This window comes from Pelophylax lessonae, assembly GCF_965119305.1.
Source record: "Pelophylax lessonae genome assembly, chromosome: 2".
NCBI classification, from domain to species: domain Eukaryota; kingdom Metazoa; phylum Chordata; class Amphibia; order Anura; family Ranidae; genus Pelophylax; species Pelophylax lessonae.
The window spans coordinates 298,901,340-298,922,906 of NC_138769.1; the positions used below are offsets into that span (position 1 = coordinate 298,901,340).

The 21,567-nt window shown below is 42.2% G+C and overlaps 1 protein-coding gene across 2 annotated transcripts in view; it reads left to right on the forward strand.

Moving 5' to 3' along the window:
• TULP1 (TUB like protein 1) overlaps positions 1 to 21,567 on the forward strand; it is a 101,408-nt gene that overhangs the window by 41,376 nt on the left and 38,465 nt on the right. For both annotated transcript variants that reach the window (XM_082245335.1, XM_082245336.1), the window contains exons 4-6: positions 1,264 to 1,365; positions 5,361 to 5,471; positions 5,994 to 6,119. In XM_082245335.1, coding sequence (XP_082101461.1) covers positions 1,264 to 1,365; positions 5,361 to 5,471; positions 5,994 to 6,119 — 339 coding nt within the window. The remainder of the gene's footprint in view (positions 1 to 1,263; positions 1,366 to 5,360; positions 5,472 to 5,993; positions 6,120 to 21,567) is intronic.

The window sequence follows — 21,567 nt, forward strand, 5'->3', positions numbered from 1 at the left end:
AAAACTATGTCTGATATCTAGCATCTGACCAGGAGGGGGCTACATCTCTTTATTAACATACTGCTGTTTATTATTAAACACTAAGCCTCAAACCCAAAACTAAAAATGTAATTTATTGTAGTTTACCAGTCCTTGGATGTGATGGCTTTATTAGTTTCCTTTTTTGTTGCACCTGATAATCCTGAAAATAACACAATTTCTATGCTTGGTTGGTTGGTTACTCTCACTCACTCCACCTTACCTATGGAAACAACCATTCTCCTGATTTGGACTACAAACACGGCTTCCTCCCTTCATAAATATTACACAGGGTCAGGGGATTTAGCAGTGTACAAAAGTTTAGTTGAAAAGGAAAAAAATGTTGTTTGTAATTTCAGTAAAATTCACAGGACCTACATTTCTGACAGGATCAACACGTATTTCCTTTAGTTACTAGAAATATTATATTGAGTAAAAAAACAAATGCTGCCACCACATCTAAGGACTTGTAAGCTGCAATGCATTACAGCGACTACAAGCACTACATTTATTTTCGCTGGAGAAGAGAAGCTTGGGAGGGAACTTGATAGCGTTTTACAAATACCAGCATAGGAAAAAAGCTATTCAGTCTCAGGGAGTGTAAGAGGACATGTGGCCAGATAATGAGATTGGAGGAGAAGCGGTCTAACCTTAGGCTGCATAGGGGGTTTTTCACTGTCAGGGCAGTAAGAATGTGGAACTCTCTTCCACAATTGGTGGTGTCAGTGGGGAGTATTGATATTTTTGAAAGACTCTTGGATGTGCATCTTTAAGAACACAATATACTGGGATATGGGAAATGATTATTGTCACTGACACACACACTTACAGAGGTTGAACTGGATGGACTATTGTCTTTATTCAACCTTAACTACTGTGTAACATTTTTGTTCAAGGGTTTAAACATCCTTTAAAGGTATTGATTACATTTAAAAAAGGTCTCTTTACTCCCTCTGACAATTTTTCTATCTTCCACCCTTCCTCCCTATCTTTGTTCAGTCATATTCTAGGGTTAGCATCTACTTCCAGACCATGATGTTTACCTGGGGGTACCGGTAGATAAAGAGACCCTCACAGGGTGCATGACCTAAAGATGATGAAGGAAAATTTACAAACAAAGGGAGGATCTTTTGTTATGCACCAAGACCTAGTGATCATTGGTTTATGCTCTGCATATTTTCTACAACATAAAAATATAATTACTGTAACAAGGCTAATTTGCTTTTCATTTGAAATTTAATTTAGAATCAGAGAAGGATTCTGAGGAGGAAAAGATTGTCAAAAAGGTAAAAAAGAAGGAGGTAAATAAAACCGAAACAGAAAACAACAAACCGAAAAAGACAAAAGGTGGGTGAGATAAACATCACAATGCAAAGTTGTATTTATAGGTGAATACAACTATGAGTGTATTTATTGGACTTCTATTACACCAGCAGTCTTTCACATTGCTTATTTCAAAGCTGTGATGTCAGACTAATGATTTTGATCTACGTCTATATTTTTTTGCACTTTTTGTATGACACATTGTTATAAAATCTGAAATCTGAAATTGCTATCTCATGTACATTTGCTAAATATTGCTAAATATATTTGCTAACAAATACATCTGCTAAATATATTTGTTAAATAATGAATTTACATTGAAACAAAATAATAGGGACCCCATAGTGAATAAAAAAAGAAGAAAAAAAAACATGATACCTAACAGAGAAAGGAATGCTTGGCCATGATTTACTCTATTTATATAGTACACTTGCCCAATAATCCAGCTAAAATACTGCTTGATTAGGAAGTAGTGCATACCAGCAGAGCTGAATCATTCACAAGGCAACCTGGACTGAAGCCTGGGGCTTAAAGGTTGTCCAGGGGGCCCGGCTACAGCCTTCATGCTCCTTCAGTAAGACAAAGGGGATAGCACAATTGGTCAAATATGTGTACTTGCCGGTCACTTTTCATGGCATGATGCACTTATAGACAGTTGGTGCCCAATGGGGCCATACTTGTACAGATAACACAAAAGGGCCAGCTTCTCTGCACAAAATGAAATTCCTATTTATTGTCAATCTAAGGAATATGAGACTAGAGCACACGGGGCTATTCTGCCTTTATCCAAGTCTGCATACCAGTCAAAAAATGTACAGCCTAAAATAACCCTTTGAGGAAAAAGGCCATTTTTGCTTGTGCTAAAAAATAAATAATGTGTAAAACTGTTAAGATCCTGTCTAAAGAGTTTCCTAGTTTTAACTATACTTTACGAGACATTTTCTTTCAGGCCGGGTTCATGTATGTGCGACCACGGGTTCCTGCCTGGGGTCCAGTGCATATATGTTCACCGGTTCAGGTGCAATTCAGGTCCGAATTGTTGCCTAAATATGCACCTGAACCACACCCAAAGATGCACAGGACCCTTCTGCAATCTGGACTGAGGCCATCCCAGACCAGTGTGAACTAGCTCCATTGAGAGCCGGTTACACTCACCTGTCATGCAAACAGGACATGGGGAAACCCGCCTCCAATTCACATATATGTGAACCCAGCATTAAAGTAATCAATGTGACTTCCAATAAACATTCTGGTGGTGCATCAATCACTCATTTAAAACACATGAACCTAAGAGATTCACCTGCAGCGAATGTTTAATTAATGTCAGATTCACTGCTTTATAAATTTGCCCCATTAATGTTTGATCAGTAAAAACAGTTCATGACTAGGATATTACGTGCTTTGTAAGAACACAGAAGTTCTAGATCAAATTTCTAGCTTGCTGAACCTAGCACCCTGAAACTGTTTTTTTCTGATCATGAGATGATAGTGCTATTTCAGTATGAATTATATTGGTATCTGGTGGGATTTTGTAGGTGTTTAGGGGTGTTTTTGTGTGAAAAGTTCATCAGAAGCTGGCGAAAAAAATAGATGATTCCTTCAAGTTTCAGTGACTCTCCTTTGGTTGTTTGGATCAGGCTATTTCTATAGCTGGCTAAAAACATGCCAATTTTAGCCATAATCTAAAAAGTAGTCAAGGATTTGGCTCTTTATTCCTGTACTATGGACGTTTTAAAAAAAGCACTTCCGACAATGCAAATGATTGTTATTGCCAACTGAGACTTTTCAACTTGATGGAAAATCTCTGCAAGAGTTGGCTTAAAGCGGAGTTCCGGGCAAAAAATTCAATTTCTAATAATTACTGCATTGTATTCCTTACTCTCCGCTGAGTCAGAATTGGATATTCCCATAGTTTTTTTTTTTTCACTTACCTGTTTACAGAGGTTTGTATACTCACCTTTCAAAGGACTTCCTCCTTCCTGTGCCTCGGCTCTCCTCGTCACTTCCTGCCGCAATGCGTCCTGGGAGCTCTTCCTCGGCCCTCCCATGATGCACTTTGCAGTCACATGGGCGGCCGACCACTGTTCTCATTTCTTGACTCACAGGCCTACGCCCACTGGAATCAGGAAGAAGGGAAGACATTTCCCCACAACGGACTCGGCAATCCACAACAAAGATGGCGCCGCACATCAGAAATTATATAAAGTAAGATTTTATTCTTGCAAACTCATTATTTCACCATTCTAACCAGGATTAGCGGATGTATCGATGTGTAAGGGTGATTGTTAGGGGGAGATTGAAAAAAAAAAAAACGATTCTGTGCCCGGAACTCCGCTTTAACTTTTCTTCTTCACACTAAAAAGAAGAAAAGAGACAGCCAATGTCCATGTACTACATTAATCCATCGGGTGAGTCACTCTATCAACAATGTCAGGTTCACCACTTAGCCCCGGTTCACACTTGTGCGTGTGCGGGGTTCGCATGTAATGTCGGAGTGCACTGCTCCGACATTACATGTGATCGGCTGTGCGGTGCGAGTTTAGCCATACAGTTTGTATGGCTAAATTCGCACCGCAGCCGCAGCAAAAACGCACAGGACCCTTTTTGGCAGCCGCATCAGGATCGGATCGCACAGCGGTTCACACTTGTGCGATCCGATCCTGTGCGAACTGCACGATCGCACTGCGATATGCGATCAAACTGGGGGTGTCGTTAACATTACATTGACACCCCCAGCGTATCGCATATGGCAGTGTGAACTGCTGGGGGTGCGTGTGCGATGCGGGAACAGGCTGCGGATTCGCAGCCTTCCCGCATCGCATAAATGTGAACCGAGGCTTATATTTCTGTGCATGGCCAAATAAATACACCTGTGTATGCATTTAAATAAAGTATTACTGGCAATATGTTTTAAATGTAATCTATGGACAATGTACAAAATGTACAAAGGGATAAAATGCATAGAATAAGTGTCCTGAGTGTTATTTACTGCATTGTATAAGTGGAAAGATCAATAAAGGCCTTATCCCTGTGGTCACCACCAATTAGAGCACATTCTAATTCAAATTGAAAACGTAGTTGCTAAAACCTTACCTTCTGAAGTTAACTAGAGGATATATTTAAAGTGTTATTTGTCCTTTTGTTTTGAAAAAGTACACAGCCAATATCTGCAAAAAAAAAATGCATTTCAGAAATTTTCACAAAATGCTGATCATCTTGGCCACAATTTGTCATCAAGGCTCAGCACTGATATTGGTTCTTCTGCTATAACTTAGCTTATGTGACTATGAATCCAAATAAATCATTACATAAATGTATTAAAACTGCTCATGGACATTAGTTGGACATTATTGGTGGTCAGATATGCAGGTATGATATGACTGGTCAAAAATTTCCTCCAGACTGCCACAAAAAAATGTTCACTTGGATTACTCAAGAATGTACTTTTAGGGTTGTATAGGAAGTGGAAAAAAATAATGAACAGACAACCTAGCTGTGTGGCTTATCTCTGTAAAAAAAATACCAGACACCAGGCAAAATTGTCCAACCAGGCCAATCACTATTTCCCCACCAATTTATTGGCCAGCTGATTTTGATGCCCTCTTCTTATGTTTTTTGACCCAACTTATCCAGCTTATAATTCTAGAATTTAATGTTATCCATTTTATCAATATGCCAACCTAAAGTACACATGTAATAAGTGACAAAAGGCCACTGCTGACCTCTCATTTTGAGTATATTTGTTTCCTGGCTGTCTTTCTGGTACTCTGACTTCAATATTATAAATCACTGACCTGGAACAAGCATTGAGGTAAGGCATTTTGACACGTTTCTGACAGTCATTTTCAACATGCTTTCTTTGTGTTTCTGGCTCAAAAAGTATTTAAGCCAGACACAGTCAGAAAACTAGCATTTTTAGTGAGTCCTACAAAGCCTTTGATATGAACTAGGGAACTAGGGAAAATGACTGTAATGCAAGTTTTATTTTAAGTGATGAAATTGTCCTTATTTTATCCAAGGAACTAAAAGTGACCTTGAAACAAAAAATAATGAAGTCAAAAGTAAGAAGAAAGATACTGGAAGCCTTTTCCAAGCAAACGGCGAGAAGAAAGACAAAAGTAAAAAGAAAGGTATGCTGATGTATGAAAAAATAAGGGCTAAAATAAAATCTCAAATAAGGGCTAAATGAAATCGCAGGGGATATAAATTAACCTATGTGCCCATTTAATTTCCTCATTCTATTTGTGAATATTGATTAGATTTTTTTAATGAACATACTTAGAAGAATATGTGGAAAACAATTCCTTAATCCATCCATCCTTAATAAGTGAAGAATAAGCACACAAAGCCTACATAGACATACTGTACAGTACATAAAAACACATAATTTCATTTAGTAACACAAGACTATATAAACTGTAGTTCCAAGATAGGAGTAGGCCCTAGGGGCATCTGCTGTGCATAGAGACCTGCACGTTCCTAGGATATGACTGTATCATATCTGTGTTCAGTGGAAAAACAGAATTTGAGGATGATGGACTGTTAATAAACATCAGCACATCATAATAAGTATTCTCCTATTAAATATGGCCATAAACATAATTATTGTACCGTATGAGCCCTTAACAGTCTATAATGTTTTTTTCTTCTAGGTACAGCAGGCAGTGATAAAGATTCAGACTCCAGTTCAAAGCCTTTAAAATCAGATAAGAAAAATACAGCTTCAATGTTTCAGTCTAAAAGTGAAGGAACTACAGACAAAAAAGAGAAGAAAAAAGGTATCACATTGTAATTCCTTTAATCAGTAATAGTTTATAGAGTTCTGAATAATTTAATTAGAAAAAAGCATGTTTTCAAGTAAAAAATATCAGTGTTATGTTGCAGATGCAGCTCACCATTGTATACTATCCCTGCAGCTATATTGAGTTTGGTACACCCCTGACAGGCTCCATTCATCTCTATGTATGAACAGAGTTGAGGTGGTACAGTGGTGCCGGCAACTTGCGGCATGAAGCTCACCTCTAACCAGACGTTATAGGGGGTGAGCATAGTACAGATAATGGCAGTCTAAAAATGCACAGAAATGCATCTCTTTCCTGATGGCCACAGTGGACTTACCCCACTGTGCCTAAAGAACAGCTCCATTTATCCACACTGTTAAAGGTTAAGCCCGCCATTAAAAACAGGGCTTTTTTTCAGCGGGAACGCGGGGGAATGCAGTTCCGGCACCTCTAGCACTGAATGTATTTTATGGCAAGGTGTGCCGGAGGGTCATTGATGTTGGCTGCTGGGGGGGGATCTATTGTTACTGGTGAGGATCTATTTTTGTGGGGGTCTACTGTTGCTGGGTAGGTCTATTTTTGTTGGCTGGGGGGGTCAATTGTTGCCGGGAGGGATCTACTGTTGAGGGAGGGGTCTGTTGTTGCTGGCTGCTGGGAGATCTGTTGTTGCTGCTGAGGCTCTATAGTTGCTAGGGTGGTATTTTGTTGCAGGGGGAGGTCTGTTGCTGTGTGGGGGATCTATTGTTGTTTTGGTGGGTCCATTGCTGCTGCGATGGGATCCATCAAATTCCCTACAAATTACTTAGTAGCACAAAATGATACTTGGTTCTGTATTCTCTAAAAGGGGTGGTACTGGGAGGTGGGAAGGGGTTGAGCCAAGATAAAGTGCTCAGAGGTGGGTAGGGGGCGGAGACAAAGGCCCACTCAGAAGGGGGAAGTTCCTGCACCTATCGTCTGAGAAAAAAAGCTCTGATTAAAACAAATAATAAATGCTCATATTTTTTGCAGAAAATTATTTTTTTTTTTCACAGGAGCCTCACACAGTCATACCAATTTATAAAATCACAGCATTTGCAGGGAAGAAGGACCCCTGCATGCTGTGATGTGGGGGGTTGATAGTTTGAGGGTGGAGAAGCCCATTTGCACCATGTTACATGTTACACCCTAAATACGGTTGTAACATGTAACATGGTGCAAAAGGAATACAGCATCTTATAGCTGCAGTAAAGCCCACATACCTGCAAATGAAATGCAGAATAGTGTTCTATATCAGCAATATGAAACTCACCCTTTGCTCGCCTTTATTCAGCCATTGAGGCCTTATTTCTGCCACTGACACCAACAATGGGGCACTATTCCTCCTACTGACACCAACAGTGGGGCACTATTCCTCCCACTGACACCAACAGTTTTCCTTTCAACAAAACCAACAGTGGGGCACTATTCCTTCCACTGACACAAACAGTGGGGCGCTATTCCTTCCACTGACACCAACAGTGGGGCACTATTCCTCCCACTGGCACCAACAGTGGGGCACTATTCCTCCCACTGACACAAACAGTGGGGCACTATTCCTCCCACTGACACCAACAGTGGGGCACTATTCCTCCCACTGACACCAACAGTGGGGCACTATTCCTCCCACTGACACCAACAGTGGGGCACTATTCCTTCCAATGACACCAACAGCGGGGCACTATTCCTCCAACTGACACCAAGAGTAGGGCACTATTCCTTCCACCAAAACCAACAGTGGGACACTATTTCTCCCACTGTCACTAACAGTGGGGCACTATTCCTTCCACTGACACCAACAATGGGGCACTATTCCTCCCACTGACAACAAAGATGGAGCACTATTCCTCACTAACTATAACACTAACTATTTCTCCCCCCTAATATCAAAGATGGGGCATTGTTTACTCTCAATGGGCACAGTCTGGCTCCCCTAAAGCCCGAAAGACAGTAAACTGGTCCTTTGTTTAGAAAGTTTGGAGTCCCCTGCCCTATACTGTTCATTGAGCCAGAAGAGTGACTGTTGATGTGTGCTTGGCTGTTACATAGTTAGTCAGGTTGAAAAAAAACACAAGTCCATCTGGCTCAACCAATGTTAAAACTAACCTTTTTAAAAGCAAGCCCATCACTTTTTAAAAGCAATCCTGTCACTTGGATGATTGTGTTTAAGTGAGAAAAGGACCTAAAAGTACAAACGTCAAGATGCTTATATGTACTCTTAGTTCTGAAGTGCTCCATGGGATCCCTGTGTCTGGTTCCAAAGTGGGAGCTTCACTGCACATTCTCCAAATCAGTGGTAAAGTTTGCATATTTGCATATTGTGTATTTTGGGATTAGAGGCTGCCAGGTTGCTCAACTTTTCAGCGTTTGCAAAGCACAGACCGGCAGATTAGAAAGCCTATATGATCATCAGGCATTGCAAAGTGCTTTGTTAATCTGAATGTTCAAATGCATTTTTAGGCCTGGGAAAAGCACTCATGCAAATATCTTTCTGCCAGGGGAGCAATAGCAACTCAGTCTGGTTGTTGGCCAAAATAAACTCAGCATCTGGATGTGCTTTGCATCCAATACCCATGCGGATGCTTTCTTACTGAGCCTGTACCCATAAAGATAACCTGCCAGGATAAAAATAAATGGTAGCCCCCATAAAGATAACCTGCCAGGATAAAATAAATAAATATATGGTAGCCACCACTGGCGTCTAATTTTGGAAACTGTAACCCCTACCTTTTGCTTTACTGCTTAGTAAATCAATAACTCTAGCACTGAATTGTGGTCAATAAAATGAGCACTGCATTTATGAAGTCATAATTAAAAGGTCTGCAGAGTGGCTGACTGTGTGTTCTTGATGTAGCTCAATGTGTAGAGCGCTTGCTTTATAACTTAAATGTTGTGTGTTCAAAGCTGCATGCATACAACCCAATTTTGTGTTTCATGAGCCACCAAATTTTTTTCATTTGTTCTCATCAAGTCGTATTTAGTATATAGTTCTACAGAGAAGCTGCATTCCTGGCTAGAGCCTGTTGTGCATGGTGTTGGTGTGCTCATGTTGAATGCTGAAGACCCTGTATTTCTAAGTTCAAATCTGATATGGTAACAATAAAGTGTTTTGTGGGCCACTAAATGTTTTTCAATAGTTCCCATCATCTCATCTTCAGTATGTCATTCTACAGAGAAGGTACATTGCTTGCTAGAGTATGTGGTGCCTGTTGTTGGTGTGCTGCTCTTAAATACAGAAAAACCCAGGATTTCTTTGTTGTGGCAATAGTTTTATTTTTCAAAGGTTTAGAGAGTCAAGATCCATGATATAGGTGCACTAGCAACTACTCCAGATGTCTTCTGGTTCTGTTGTACTGCATGTAAGCTCCTGATGTTTGAATCAGAGGCTGTAGTGAGCAAAGATGGTTTCTCAAAGTAGCACCAAGACTTTGGGGGTTGTGTGAAGGGCAGATGAAACTGTAAAGACTGTGATGAAGTGATCAGGACTTGACTAACCTTCTTTCACATGGACCATCATTGGTTGGGCTTGAGAGAACCTGTTGCCCTAGAACTGGGGTAGGGATAGTGTGAAGGAGAACAGCAAGCTAATGAAAATTTTGATTCTTTGGTAAAAAGCACAAAAATTTCTTCCTTGGTCATAAGTTTGCACGGCACATGTTGTGTGTTTTTTCCTCAGCCCACAGCACCCATTGTGCAGAAGACTGTGTCTTCTGTGTTCAATTTCCCCCTTGTTCCCTTGTAGAACAGTCTCCACTGCCTGTGGTTTTTGTTCACATGATTTCAAGGACACCCACTTGATGGTTACATTGCTGCATCTAATTTCATGGAGGCTTCATTCACATGGTGCCAAGATCAACCACATCATGGTTACATTGCAGCAACTCATTTCATTGAGGCTACATTCACATGGTGCCAAGGTCACCCACATCATGGTTATATTCCTGCTACTCATTTCATTGAGGATTCATTCACATGGTGCCAAGGTCACCCACATCATAGTTACACAGTGAGAAGGCTTGCTCCTTAACCTCTCATTACACAGAGACACCCCTTTGCCAACAAGCGCATGTTGGCTGCTCCGCTCCAAACAGCTCTGAGCAGACACTGGTTTGATCTGCTTTAGGAATTGAACTCATGGCCTTGAGATTCCACATTCATCGCCCTACATGCAGTGCTACAGATCTGGATGCTTAAGCTCGACAGCAGCGCCTATACATCCTAAATTCAACCAAGATTCAAGCTGCAAAGTGTAGTTACCCATAGCAATTGAAATGAAGAGGATTGGTTGCTCTTGGTTTCAGCAGTTTGTACAACCTTAATAAATAAATCTGGAAACCTGAGGATTAGAACTCACATCTATTTCATTTGTAGGATCACCAACAAACCCCCAAGGCTATAGTCTCAGATGGTGGGCAATACTCCAAACCAGAGTTGTAATATCATGACATACCATATGATCAGTGGATTAATGTTCAAACATTGTACTAAATTGCCATCATCTAACAAAAACTAGTCTCCCAGTTGACCCTCCAAAGGATTTTCCCATCTGGTAAAACAGTATTTTAAATCATACGTTACCTTGAGCATTTTTTTAAGTGCTGCTTGCAAAGTACAATAACCCAATGCAACCATAATACCTAGTCTGACAGTTGATTGGGTATTATGGGCTTCTTTACTTCATGTAACTTTAATAAATCAATCATGAAAAGGTGGTTGCTTGAGGATTTGCACTTGCAAACTTATTTTTTGTGGGATCAGCGGCATACATGCAGGGCTATTGTCTCAGATGGTGGGCAGGGCCTAAAACCAGAGCTTTAATATCATGAAATAGCACATGACTAGGGTCTTACTATTTGAATATTTTACTAAATTGCTACCATCAGACCCTAGACTAGTCTGCCACTTGACCTAGAGGCAATTCCCATTTGGTAAACTCAACTTTTAAGAATCCATTGCCATGAACCTCAGGGCACTATCTCAACTGCTGCCTACAAAGTGTAATAACCCATAGCAATTAATAGGAAAAGGATAAGTCCTTATGATTTTAATAAATTAATCTGAAAAGGTGGTCATCTGGGGATTTGAACTTGCCAGCCCAGTGTCTTAGATACAAGGCCACTGCCTCAGCTGATGGGTAGAGCTCCAAACTAGACCTTTAATTTAATAGAATATTATCATCATTATCATCATATTAGTGGCTTCAAGGCTAAAAATTGTATTGAGTTGCTATCTCCAGATTTAGACTACTAAGGGATCTTCTCATCTAGTAGAAATGTAGTTTCACCGGGCCATTCTCTTGAACCACAAGGCACAATCTCAACTGCTGCCCAAAACTTCAATAAAGAAGTCTGAAAAGGTGGTTATCTGAGAATTTGAATTTACAAGCCTTTGCATGTGATAACATCAGCATACACTCAAGCCACAGCCCCAGAGAGGAGGTGAGCTTTTTTCAACTAAACTTGACTAGTCTCTCACATAACCTACTAAAAGGTCTTTGTATCTGGTAAAATTCTCCTCTCAAAGTTCAATTATCTTGGATCATAGGACCTCATCCTAACTGACACTATTATCTCAAGGTATTTCACTTAGATTTGAACTCACAACCCTTTGGGTATAATAACACCAATATATGCTCAATGCCATAGCTTCAGATGGCAAGCAAACTAGTCTTTCACTTGACCTACTAAAAGGTCTTTGCATCTGGTAAAACTCTCCTTTCAAAAGTCAATCCCCTTGAACCATTGTTTAGAAAGTTTAGAGACCCCTGGCCTAGGCCATAACATTTAGATTTTAAAGCGGTAGTAAACCGCTGGCTTTTTTTTTTAACCTGCAAGGCAATGTCATAATGTGCTAGTATGCATTCAACTTTAAGCTGGATTTATAGTGAGTTTGTCCTTTCACGTGCAGGGAAAATAAACTGGTTTATTTTAATTATGGTCTAGAGAAGTGTTTTTCAACCTTTTTCCGTTCAGGGTGCCCTTGAAAAACACTTTCAGTCTCGAGGCACCCCTGTCCAAGTCTTGGTTCACATTACTGTGTGTCGCAGAACGCACACAAAATTGCACTCTTTCCTGACACGCAGACAAATGCTCTGCTCTTTAGGGGTGCCATTAATTCTTAATGGTACCCCACACACTGGTAAACACATGTGCACACACACACATATACAGACACATGTACACACACATACAGACACATGTATACACGCACACAGACACACATACATACAAAAATACAAACATTTGTACACACACACATACATGTACGCACATGTACACACACACACATATAGACACACATACACACATACCTCCCAATTTGAGAATGAGGGACACCTAGGGATGGAAAAGACATGCAGAGCGGACGTGGGCATAATTAAAATGCGCTGAATATTGAGGTGACGTCAAACTCCTCCCCCCATACGCGTTACGTCAAATGGGCGTGACTGACGGGGGGAGGAGTTTGACGTCACCCGCGGCGCTCCGATGACCTGAATCCATGCTTACATGTGAGCACTGTGCCAGTGCCATTTACGTGAGTGCAATACTTTTATGTTTATGTAATAAATGTATCCTCAAACTGAGAGCATGAGATCCCCTCTTATTTCTTTCTGGGTGCTTGTTATCGATTCTAATTGGATCCTGTGAGCTTATGGAGATCGCTGTCTGGATGGTCCTGTGGCTGTTTAAAAAGGCATAATGACCCCTGGTGGTTGCAAGCAGGAATTGTCTCAGATTGATTCCATCTGGATCTTATGAAATGTATGGAGATCGCTGCTCAGTTGGGTCCCCTTAGTTGGCATATAAAGTGGCATATCTGTACTAGGTATAGAACCTGTTGCAGTAATAATGACATGTATAAAGCCAAAAAATGTATATTGTCTCTGCAAGCTTTCTTTATTTTGTACACAACAGCTTGGGGATCCAGTCTGTATGATGAAGCCACAATTTAGTGCACTCGGAACAAGTTTAGAGATTTTTTTGGTAAAATTCTGGTGCCTCTTTCACAGACTTTGGATACAAGTAACAGGCGCAGAAAAATTGGGCTTTGGGTGTTGTTAGTGCCTTCGCACTGTAACCCTATACTCCTAATGAAAGCAAGAAGGGGCCTTGCTGATATGTCCCGGTCAAACAGTGATGGAAAAATTGTTGGTGGTGGGCAAGGAGGCAGAATAAGCCACTCTGGCAGCTGCAGTGCACTGCACACTAGTCTCTGGGTGATGGAGGATGAGGAGGATAAGGATGGTTTGGTAAGCCAGTCCAACACCTCCTCTGCATGCTGTGGCTGGATAGCACAGGCAACATCACTAAACAGAGGAAATGATGCCCTGCCTGAGGATGGACCATATCCACCTTTTGCCTGTGGACACAGACACTGCTGGCCCCCTCACAGTGCCATGAGAACATCTGCTTCTCCAAGATATGATGGGGGGGACTTATTAACAAAATGTAATAAAGATGGTGAAATGTGTACGTGGATGCACTTTAATCAATGGAAAGCGGTGTTTGATGCACTTTAACTTGAGTACTCACTACACAGACACACTACACTGACATACCACAATATACTGCAGTAAAACTGTACTGACGCACTGTAATATACTGCGGTAAACATGCAGTAACACACTGAAATATACTGCAGGAAACCTGCCCTGACAAAATAAAATGACAATAAATTAAAAATCAATGGTCACACTGGACTAGATTCACACTAAACTGACACTTCAAATTTACAATAGAATCACAGTAGTGCACTATAGCACACTAACTCGCTAGTAGCCCTGAATAGAGCCCTGTTCTATCCCTCTCGAAGCCAATATCACACTGCAAATGGCAGCAATGGGAAGAATATTTTATGGTGTGGAGTAGGACAAAGAGCAATGAGCCATGATTGGATAGAGTCATCATCACAGTGTCTAATTATGGCTCTGACAGTACTATGTGTCCTGATGGGGCAAAACTTTCATTGCTTTAGCCAATCAGGGCTTCCAATGTACTGTGCGGCATTGCTGTGCATTGTGGTCATTCGGCTAGCCGAACAAATGGTCGAACGCTCCGACCATTCCAAACTGCCAAACTGTTCGCCCAACTCTAATTGTATTTAGTTGGTAAGTGCTGGATGGGCAGGCGCAGAATCTAAATAGTGCATTTAAAGGTGAACTTATTCATTAAACTAACTACATGCAAAAACTTTAGTAATCATAAGTCTAATTTAACTATGCAAAATTGAGTAATCCATAGTAATCAGAAGTCTCCTTTCACTGATATCATTCCATAGACTGAAATTACCTGCTTTGTGCAGAGTTGTATAAAGTACTCGAAACCCATACTTGAGTAAAAGTACAAGTGCTTGATCAAAAAGTGACTTGGGTAGAAGTGGAAGTGCTCAATCAAAAAGTGACTTGAGTAGAAGTACTAAAGTATTCAACATTTTTTGTACTTAAGTATTGCAAGTAGATTTTTAAAAATTTTGCTACTCAAGTACTGAAAGTAAAAGTACCAGTAGTTTTGAAAAAAAATTGCTACTCAAGTACTGTTATGTAGTTATTAACCACCTCAATACTGGGCACTTAATCCCCCTTCCTTCCCAGACCAATTTTCAGCTTTTAGCGCTGTTGCAATTTGAATGACAATTGCGCGGTCATGCAACATTGTACCTAAACCAAATTTGTGTCAATTTTTCCCCACAAATAGAGCTTTCTTTTGGTGGCATTTGATCACCGTCAGTTTTTTTCTTTTTTGGTGCACAAATAAAAAAATACTGAAAAGTTTGAAAAAAAAAACGTTTTTTTGTTTAGGTTATAAAATTTTGTAAATAGATATGTTTTTTCCTGCAATGATGAGCACTGATGATGCCGCACTGACAGGCACTGATGAGGAGACACTGATGGGGTGGCACTGATGGGGTGGCACTGATATGCAGCACTGATGGGCACTGATAGGTAGCACTGATATGCAGCACTGATGGGCACTGATATGTGGCACTGATAGATAGCACTGATATGCAGCATTGGTGGGCACTGATAGGCAGCGCTGATGGGCACTGATAGGCAGCACTGATGGGCACTGATTGGCAGCACTGATTGGCACTGATGGGCACTGATAGGTGGCACTGTTGGGCGGCAATGATTGGCGGCACTGATCGACACTGATGGGGGGCACTGATGGGCACTGATAGGCAGCACTGGTGGGCAATAATGGGCACTGGTGGGCGGCACTGATAGATGGCAATAACGGCACTGGTGGGCAGCACTGATAGATGGCATTGGTGGGCAGCACTGATAGGGAGGGCACTGGGGGGCTCTCTGAGCCCTTTTTGCCATCCCTGGTGGCCATGGTGGGCAGCACTGATAGATGGCATTGGTGGGCAGCACTGATAGGGAGGGCAGTGGGGGGCTCTCTGAGCCCTGTTTGCCATCCCTGGTGGCCATGGTGGGCATCCCTGGTGGTCATGGGTGGGCATCCCTGGTGGCTCTAGTGGCACCCCTCCCCCCCCCAGGGCTGCACTGGTAATCAATGTTCTGATTACCAGCACAGACCCCCCTGTGATCAGTGAGTAATTAGAAATACTCACTGATCCCCCCGGCTGCAGCACCGATCCTCTTCTCTTCTCCTCACTGACAGGATCTGTCAGGAGGAGAAGAGATCGAAGCCGTTACAATGGCTCTATTTACATTACATGACGGCTGTGATTGGACACAGCCGTCATGTGATCAGGAGGGCCAATCACAGGGCCCTCCTGCCGAATGATGTTGCTCTGTGTCCGAGGGACACAGACACATTGAGATCGTGCCGCTGCGCGTGCCCGCGGCAGCGCGATCTCTCTCCTTCTGAAGGACGTTCCGGAACGTCCAATCAGAAGGAGGAGACTCCCACCCAGCCGTATATTTACAATGGCCTGGGTGGGAGGTGGTTAAAGAAAGAAGTCAAAAGTTTGAACATCATATTGTTTTTTATTATTTCAAATGCAGCTTTTATTTATACATACAGTAGCATGTATTTTCGTATGCGCTGATAATACACATGTTTGAGCTTCATGAAACCTGCCATCTACTGTTCTGGCAGTGGTAATTTTTATAATAGTAACGAGTAACTATGCAGCACAAAAAAAAAAATATCGGAGTAGAAGTATTGAAATCATTGAAAAATGTAGTGAAGTAAAAGTGGAAGTAGGAGAAAAAAATTCTACTCCAGGAAAGTACAGATACCGCCTTTCAGTACTTAAGTACAGTAGTTAAGTAGTTCTACTTAGTTACTATACATCTCTGGCTTTGTGTTATGGCATTCTGTGTGTTTTCTGTGATCTTTGCATGTCTTTAATTAATAAATCTGTTTGTGTGGCTTTTTTGTGAGGATGTGGCTTACAGAATGGGTTTAATTTACCAAAAAATGGCACTGTTCATTTATCAAAGTTAGTGTTCTCTTCTTACCTTAGTGAATAAAGTGAAGTTAATCATGCTATAGCAAAAAATCCAGTTTCTTATTTGTACATTAGGGCACACAGGATAACCATTCAGGTACATTGGTTATGTTGCTGCCTTTAGGAGATTGGGACACTAGCAAAACAACGCTGTAAGGACTGTCCAGCAAAACCTCTCCCATTTCCAGCCTGGTTCAGTGTTTTGCTAGTAAATAATTAATGTCTTCTCACCTATGAGAGATGAAAAACCTTTTCTTAGTTTTTAAATTTATTTTCATCTAGCAAGTTTCTTCAGTTGCTGCAGAGCAAGAAGAAGCTATTTTTGCAGCTTTCCGGATTGGCAGATCCTCTCCAATACAACAGAAGCCACACCTGGACTTCATTGAGAAGAAGGGCCACTCTATATTGTATCTATTGGTACTGGACTCTTCTTAAGGCCTTTGTCTAGGTACCTATAGTGTTATGATAAATTTACTACATTACTGTCACTTTAAGAGCATGAGTATTAACCATGGCCTGCTTGCTGCTCATCAAATTCCCCAAAAAACCTTAGCCAGTTGTTTGTACGCCTAATCTCTATTCACAGAGCTGTTCTTTCTCATGCTAACAATGTTAAAGCATTAATATCATACATATCCTTATCATATATACATTTATGTAGTAAAAGCAAAAAAAAACAGAAAATGGTAAGTCCCAGTAAATTTCAAGAAATGCTTCTTGCAAAGTGACTGGTGTTTAAAGTGCTTCAGCATGAAAAGGACATCGCTGTGGATAGAGATTAATAACATATGGCGTAAGGTTATGAGTCAGCAGCAGAGTGCTTCAAAGGTCCAGGGCCACAGTGCATTTGTCTAGGGGAACCCTGTCTCTGAAGACACCTTAGGTGGTATGTCTACCAAAGTATGAAAAATGATGGGAGCAGCATACTCTCTGGATCTTGCCCCTCTATCCTCTGATTTGCCTGAGGGTACTGCAGGGCCCTTGTTGGTGCATACAGTCCCATACCCCTCTAAGAGGGGATCCACAATTTGTTGCATGCCTGGTTGAGGGAAGGAGGAACTGTGCAAGTTTTTAAATTTGCGTATCTGCAGGGGCTCTGGGCCCTTCTGCTTCTGTTACTGTGGCAGTACTGTGTATGCCATTCTCCCTGACTGTGAGCAGACTTTGTTGCCTTCCTGTCATCTCCGTTGCATCAGTTTTACAATCCTCTGGTACATGGGCACACTGCTGCCTTACAAATGACCTGTGCTCATGGCTCCTCCCCCCTGCCAAGTTCCCCTATAGCAAGCCATTTCCTAAGGGGGCACACGTGCATGCTCGCTCCTGAGCCACCCTCTCCCTCCTCACTGGTCATGATTGAGAGCAGCAGCAATGAAGAGGGAGAGAACCAAGAGAGCCTCTGCTCTCGTGCACATTGCTTGATCGAGATCGGGCTGGGGGGGGGGGGGGGTGGCTCCATACGGAAGTTTTTTTACCTTAATGCAGATAATGAATGAATGTAAAATACTTTCAGCCTTTAGAACCACTTTAACATTTTCTGCTATGGCAGTGAATTTGTGAATACTCTTATGGGCTGTCTCCAGCTCTGTATTAGTATGGTGAATCATATGCACAAGGGCAGCAGACCTAAGGGCCTGGCCAGCTTGCAGCCCACTAACAGTACCAGGGGGGTCTAAGAATGTGACCTGACATGGATAGCCCAGATCACTGTCCTCTACCTGAGATGGAAATCTTCTCCAGAGTTTTTCTCTGAATTCCCTGAGGCTTCAATTGCTTCTGTACAGTCAGCTGAGGATGAGGAGGATTTTACTTTATCCTAATCTGAGGATTTGGTACACTAGGAGTCATAGTATGCAGACATTGCTCCAAAACAGAAAGGTGCCATCTCATTCATTATAGATGCAGTTTGCACATACCTATATTTGAAGCTTGTAAAGACTTTTCCAATGCATTCCCTATTGCATCCGGTCCTGTATAGTGATTGGCCTAACCCAGAAAAATGTCTTTCCTTCTCCTAAGCGGAACCTAAGGGAACCCGGCAGCCTTTCTGCTTCACAGCTGGCTACCTACTGCACATGCGCGAAGCGCGCTGAACTTTCTAATTGGCCCGGCGGTGGAGGAAGGAGGAGAGGGGCTGAACTTCCGAGGGAAAGTGCTGCAGCGCTGTCTCCCAGGAGTGGGGAAGGGTACCTGTCAAAAACAGGTAATCGTTCCCCCCCCTGAACCCCCCCCCCCCCCCCCCGAAAGGTGCCAAATGTGGCATCAGAGGGGGAGAGGAAGCATATAAGCAGAAGTTCTACTTTTGGGGGGAACTTCACATTGAGGAGATTTCCCTCCATTGATTGGATGTGGTACATGCTGTTTGAGTTTATCTTTTACCTGCAGCTCCCTTTCGACAGTCTGACCCTGTCATTTTTGTTCTATTATCCATAGGTGGTTTTGAAAGTTCATTGTTCAAGCTAATGACCTAAAGTGATTGTAAAGTCTCGTTTTAAGAAAAAAAAAATAACAAACATGTTATAATTACCTCCTCTGTGCAGTGGTTTTCCACAGAGCAGCCCGGATCCTCCTCTTCTCGGGGTCCCTCTTTCCTGCTCCTGGCCCCTCCCTCCTATCGAGTGCCCCTACAGCAAGCAGCTTGCTATGAGGGCACCCGAGTCGAGCTGCAGCTCCATGTGTCCATTCAGACACGGAGCTGCTGTTCGGCCCCACCCCCCTTCTCTCTCTCCTGATTGGCTCTCTGACTTTGATTGACAGCTGGGGGCACCAATGGCGCCGTGGCTGTATCTCAGCCAATCAGGAGAGAGAGTCCCAGGATGGCTGAGGGACTCGTAGACATCGCTGGACAGAGAGGGGGCACAGGTAAGTATAAGGGGGTGCTAGGGGGGCTGCTACACACAGAAGGCTTTTTATCTTAATGCTTAGAATGCAATAAGATAAAAAAACCTTCCTGACTTGACAACTCCTTTAAATGCAAAGGTTCCCCCTTTCCCAGTCAAAGAGCATTCCACTAGATCAATTAGTGCTTCACGGGCTTTTCAGCATCAGGGATTTGTTTCTCAGAGATTTGCAAGGTTGCTACCTGGTCTTCTGTTTACACATTCGTTAGGTTTTACCAGGTGGATGTTCGGGCCTCAGCTGATGCCAACTTCAGTCATGAAGTTCTTGCCGTCTCTGTTAACCTGATGGTTTTTAAACCTTTTAGCCTTTGTTTGCTGTTTCCCACCCCTTAGTTCAGGGATCCTCAAACTACGGCCCTCCAGCTTTTGCAGAACTACACATCCCATGAGGCATTGTAAAACTCTGAGATTCACAGACATGACTAGGCATGATGGGAATTGTAGTTCCTGAACAACTGGATACAAGAAATGGGCAATTTGGGACTTTATATGAGAACTGGCGAGCACTGCACAGTGTCTCCATCCCTGTAAATAGTCAATTGAAAAGCAAGATGGGATAAATGAGGGTGTGTGAAGAACAGCCGATCCCTAGTTTGAAATACTTACCCACCAGTCTGCTAACAAACCAAAATAAACCTGTCTAACAAATAAGTTAAAAGCAGGAGTTTAGTTAACACATATTTGCAAATGCATGCGGAAGCTGCAAGGCCAGCGACAAGGCATCCTGCGTACTTGCAGAACCTAACACTAAATAACACTGCTCAACCTGAGTGTATAAGTGTCTTCACAAAGGGAAGTACATGCTTGCTAATAGATGGATTGGAGACCGCCCAATCCTCCCCCACCTGCTCCAATCCACGACTGGCAACGAAAAACGCATGGCTGCACAGAAAAGCCATGGGGTGCAAACTAAATGTGATCAGCTGGGAGACACACACCCCCATCCCTTTAGTAAAGATGCCATAGGCAAATTGGGACTTTGAGTGAGACACCCGCCTGTAAAGCAAGCGTCTCCATCCCTAGTAAGATACAAGAAATGGGCAATTTGGGACTTTATATGAGAACTGGCGAGCACTGCACAGTGTCTCCATCCCTGTGAATAGTCAATTGAAAAGCAAGATGGGAACAACTGGAGGGCCATAGTTTGAAGACCCCTGCCTTAGTTGAACTGCTTTTGGATGTCCCAAGTTACCTTAATAAGCATCATGTGTAGGCAGGTGCAGTCTACTTTCTCCACTGCAGGCGGCGCTCTTTTGCAGCTGCACTGTTGCTGGGTCACTGGAGAAGCTATCCCTGTAGATGCTGCCACCCCATGTGACTCTAGCAGCCATGTTGGGTCAGGCAAAGCCTTTTTAAGGCCCTGGCTCCACAGATACCCCACCTGGTAGGGATAAAACAAGTGGAAGGGAAAGGTTCCTGACAAGAAGGGGAGGCGTAGGGCTCACAACTTCTCTGTATATCTGCCTGGTTGGGCACAAAACAGCCAGGCTGCATTCAACCTCACTCTACAAGTTCTGTCAGTTCGGCTGAAACCTGCTCTCTACATGCTGTTGGAACTGTGAGTGTTCCTGGTTGGGCTGCCTTCCCACCGGGTTATTTGTGAACTGTCTTTTCATAATTAAAATACAAGATCTTCTATCGCACTGGAAGTGTGCCTTTTGCCGCCGCACCATGCTGCCCCCATCTACATGTGTGCTGTAATTCAAGATTAAGTATAAAGGATTTTTTGACTTACCATAAAAATCCATTTTCTATGTTCTTATGATCATCTCCTATTATTGCTTGGTAACAAAACTGAGGCAGGCTGGGAGTGGAAGGAGTTATACTTAGCTGTCCTTACAGCTTTTTTATGTCATTATCCAATCTCCTGAAAGCAGCAGCATAACCAATATACATAAATACTCTTCCTGTGTCCCGTACTGTACCGCAAAAAATAATTTCAAGGTAAAAATCCTATTTGTTTATTACATTTTCCTCGCACATGATTGGGTGTTTATACTGAATACAGGTTCATCTTATTTACTAATATAGACTTTGCTAAGTGAACTGCTTTAGTAAATTAACCCCAATGTATACATCAACTTTGCAGTAGATAGGTTTATTAAAATCTG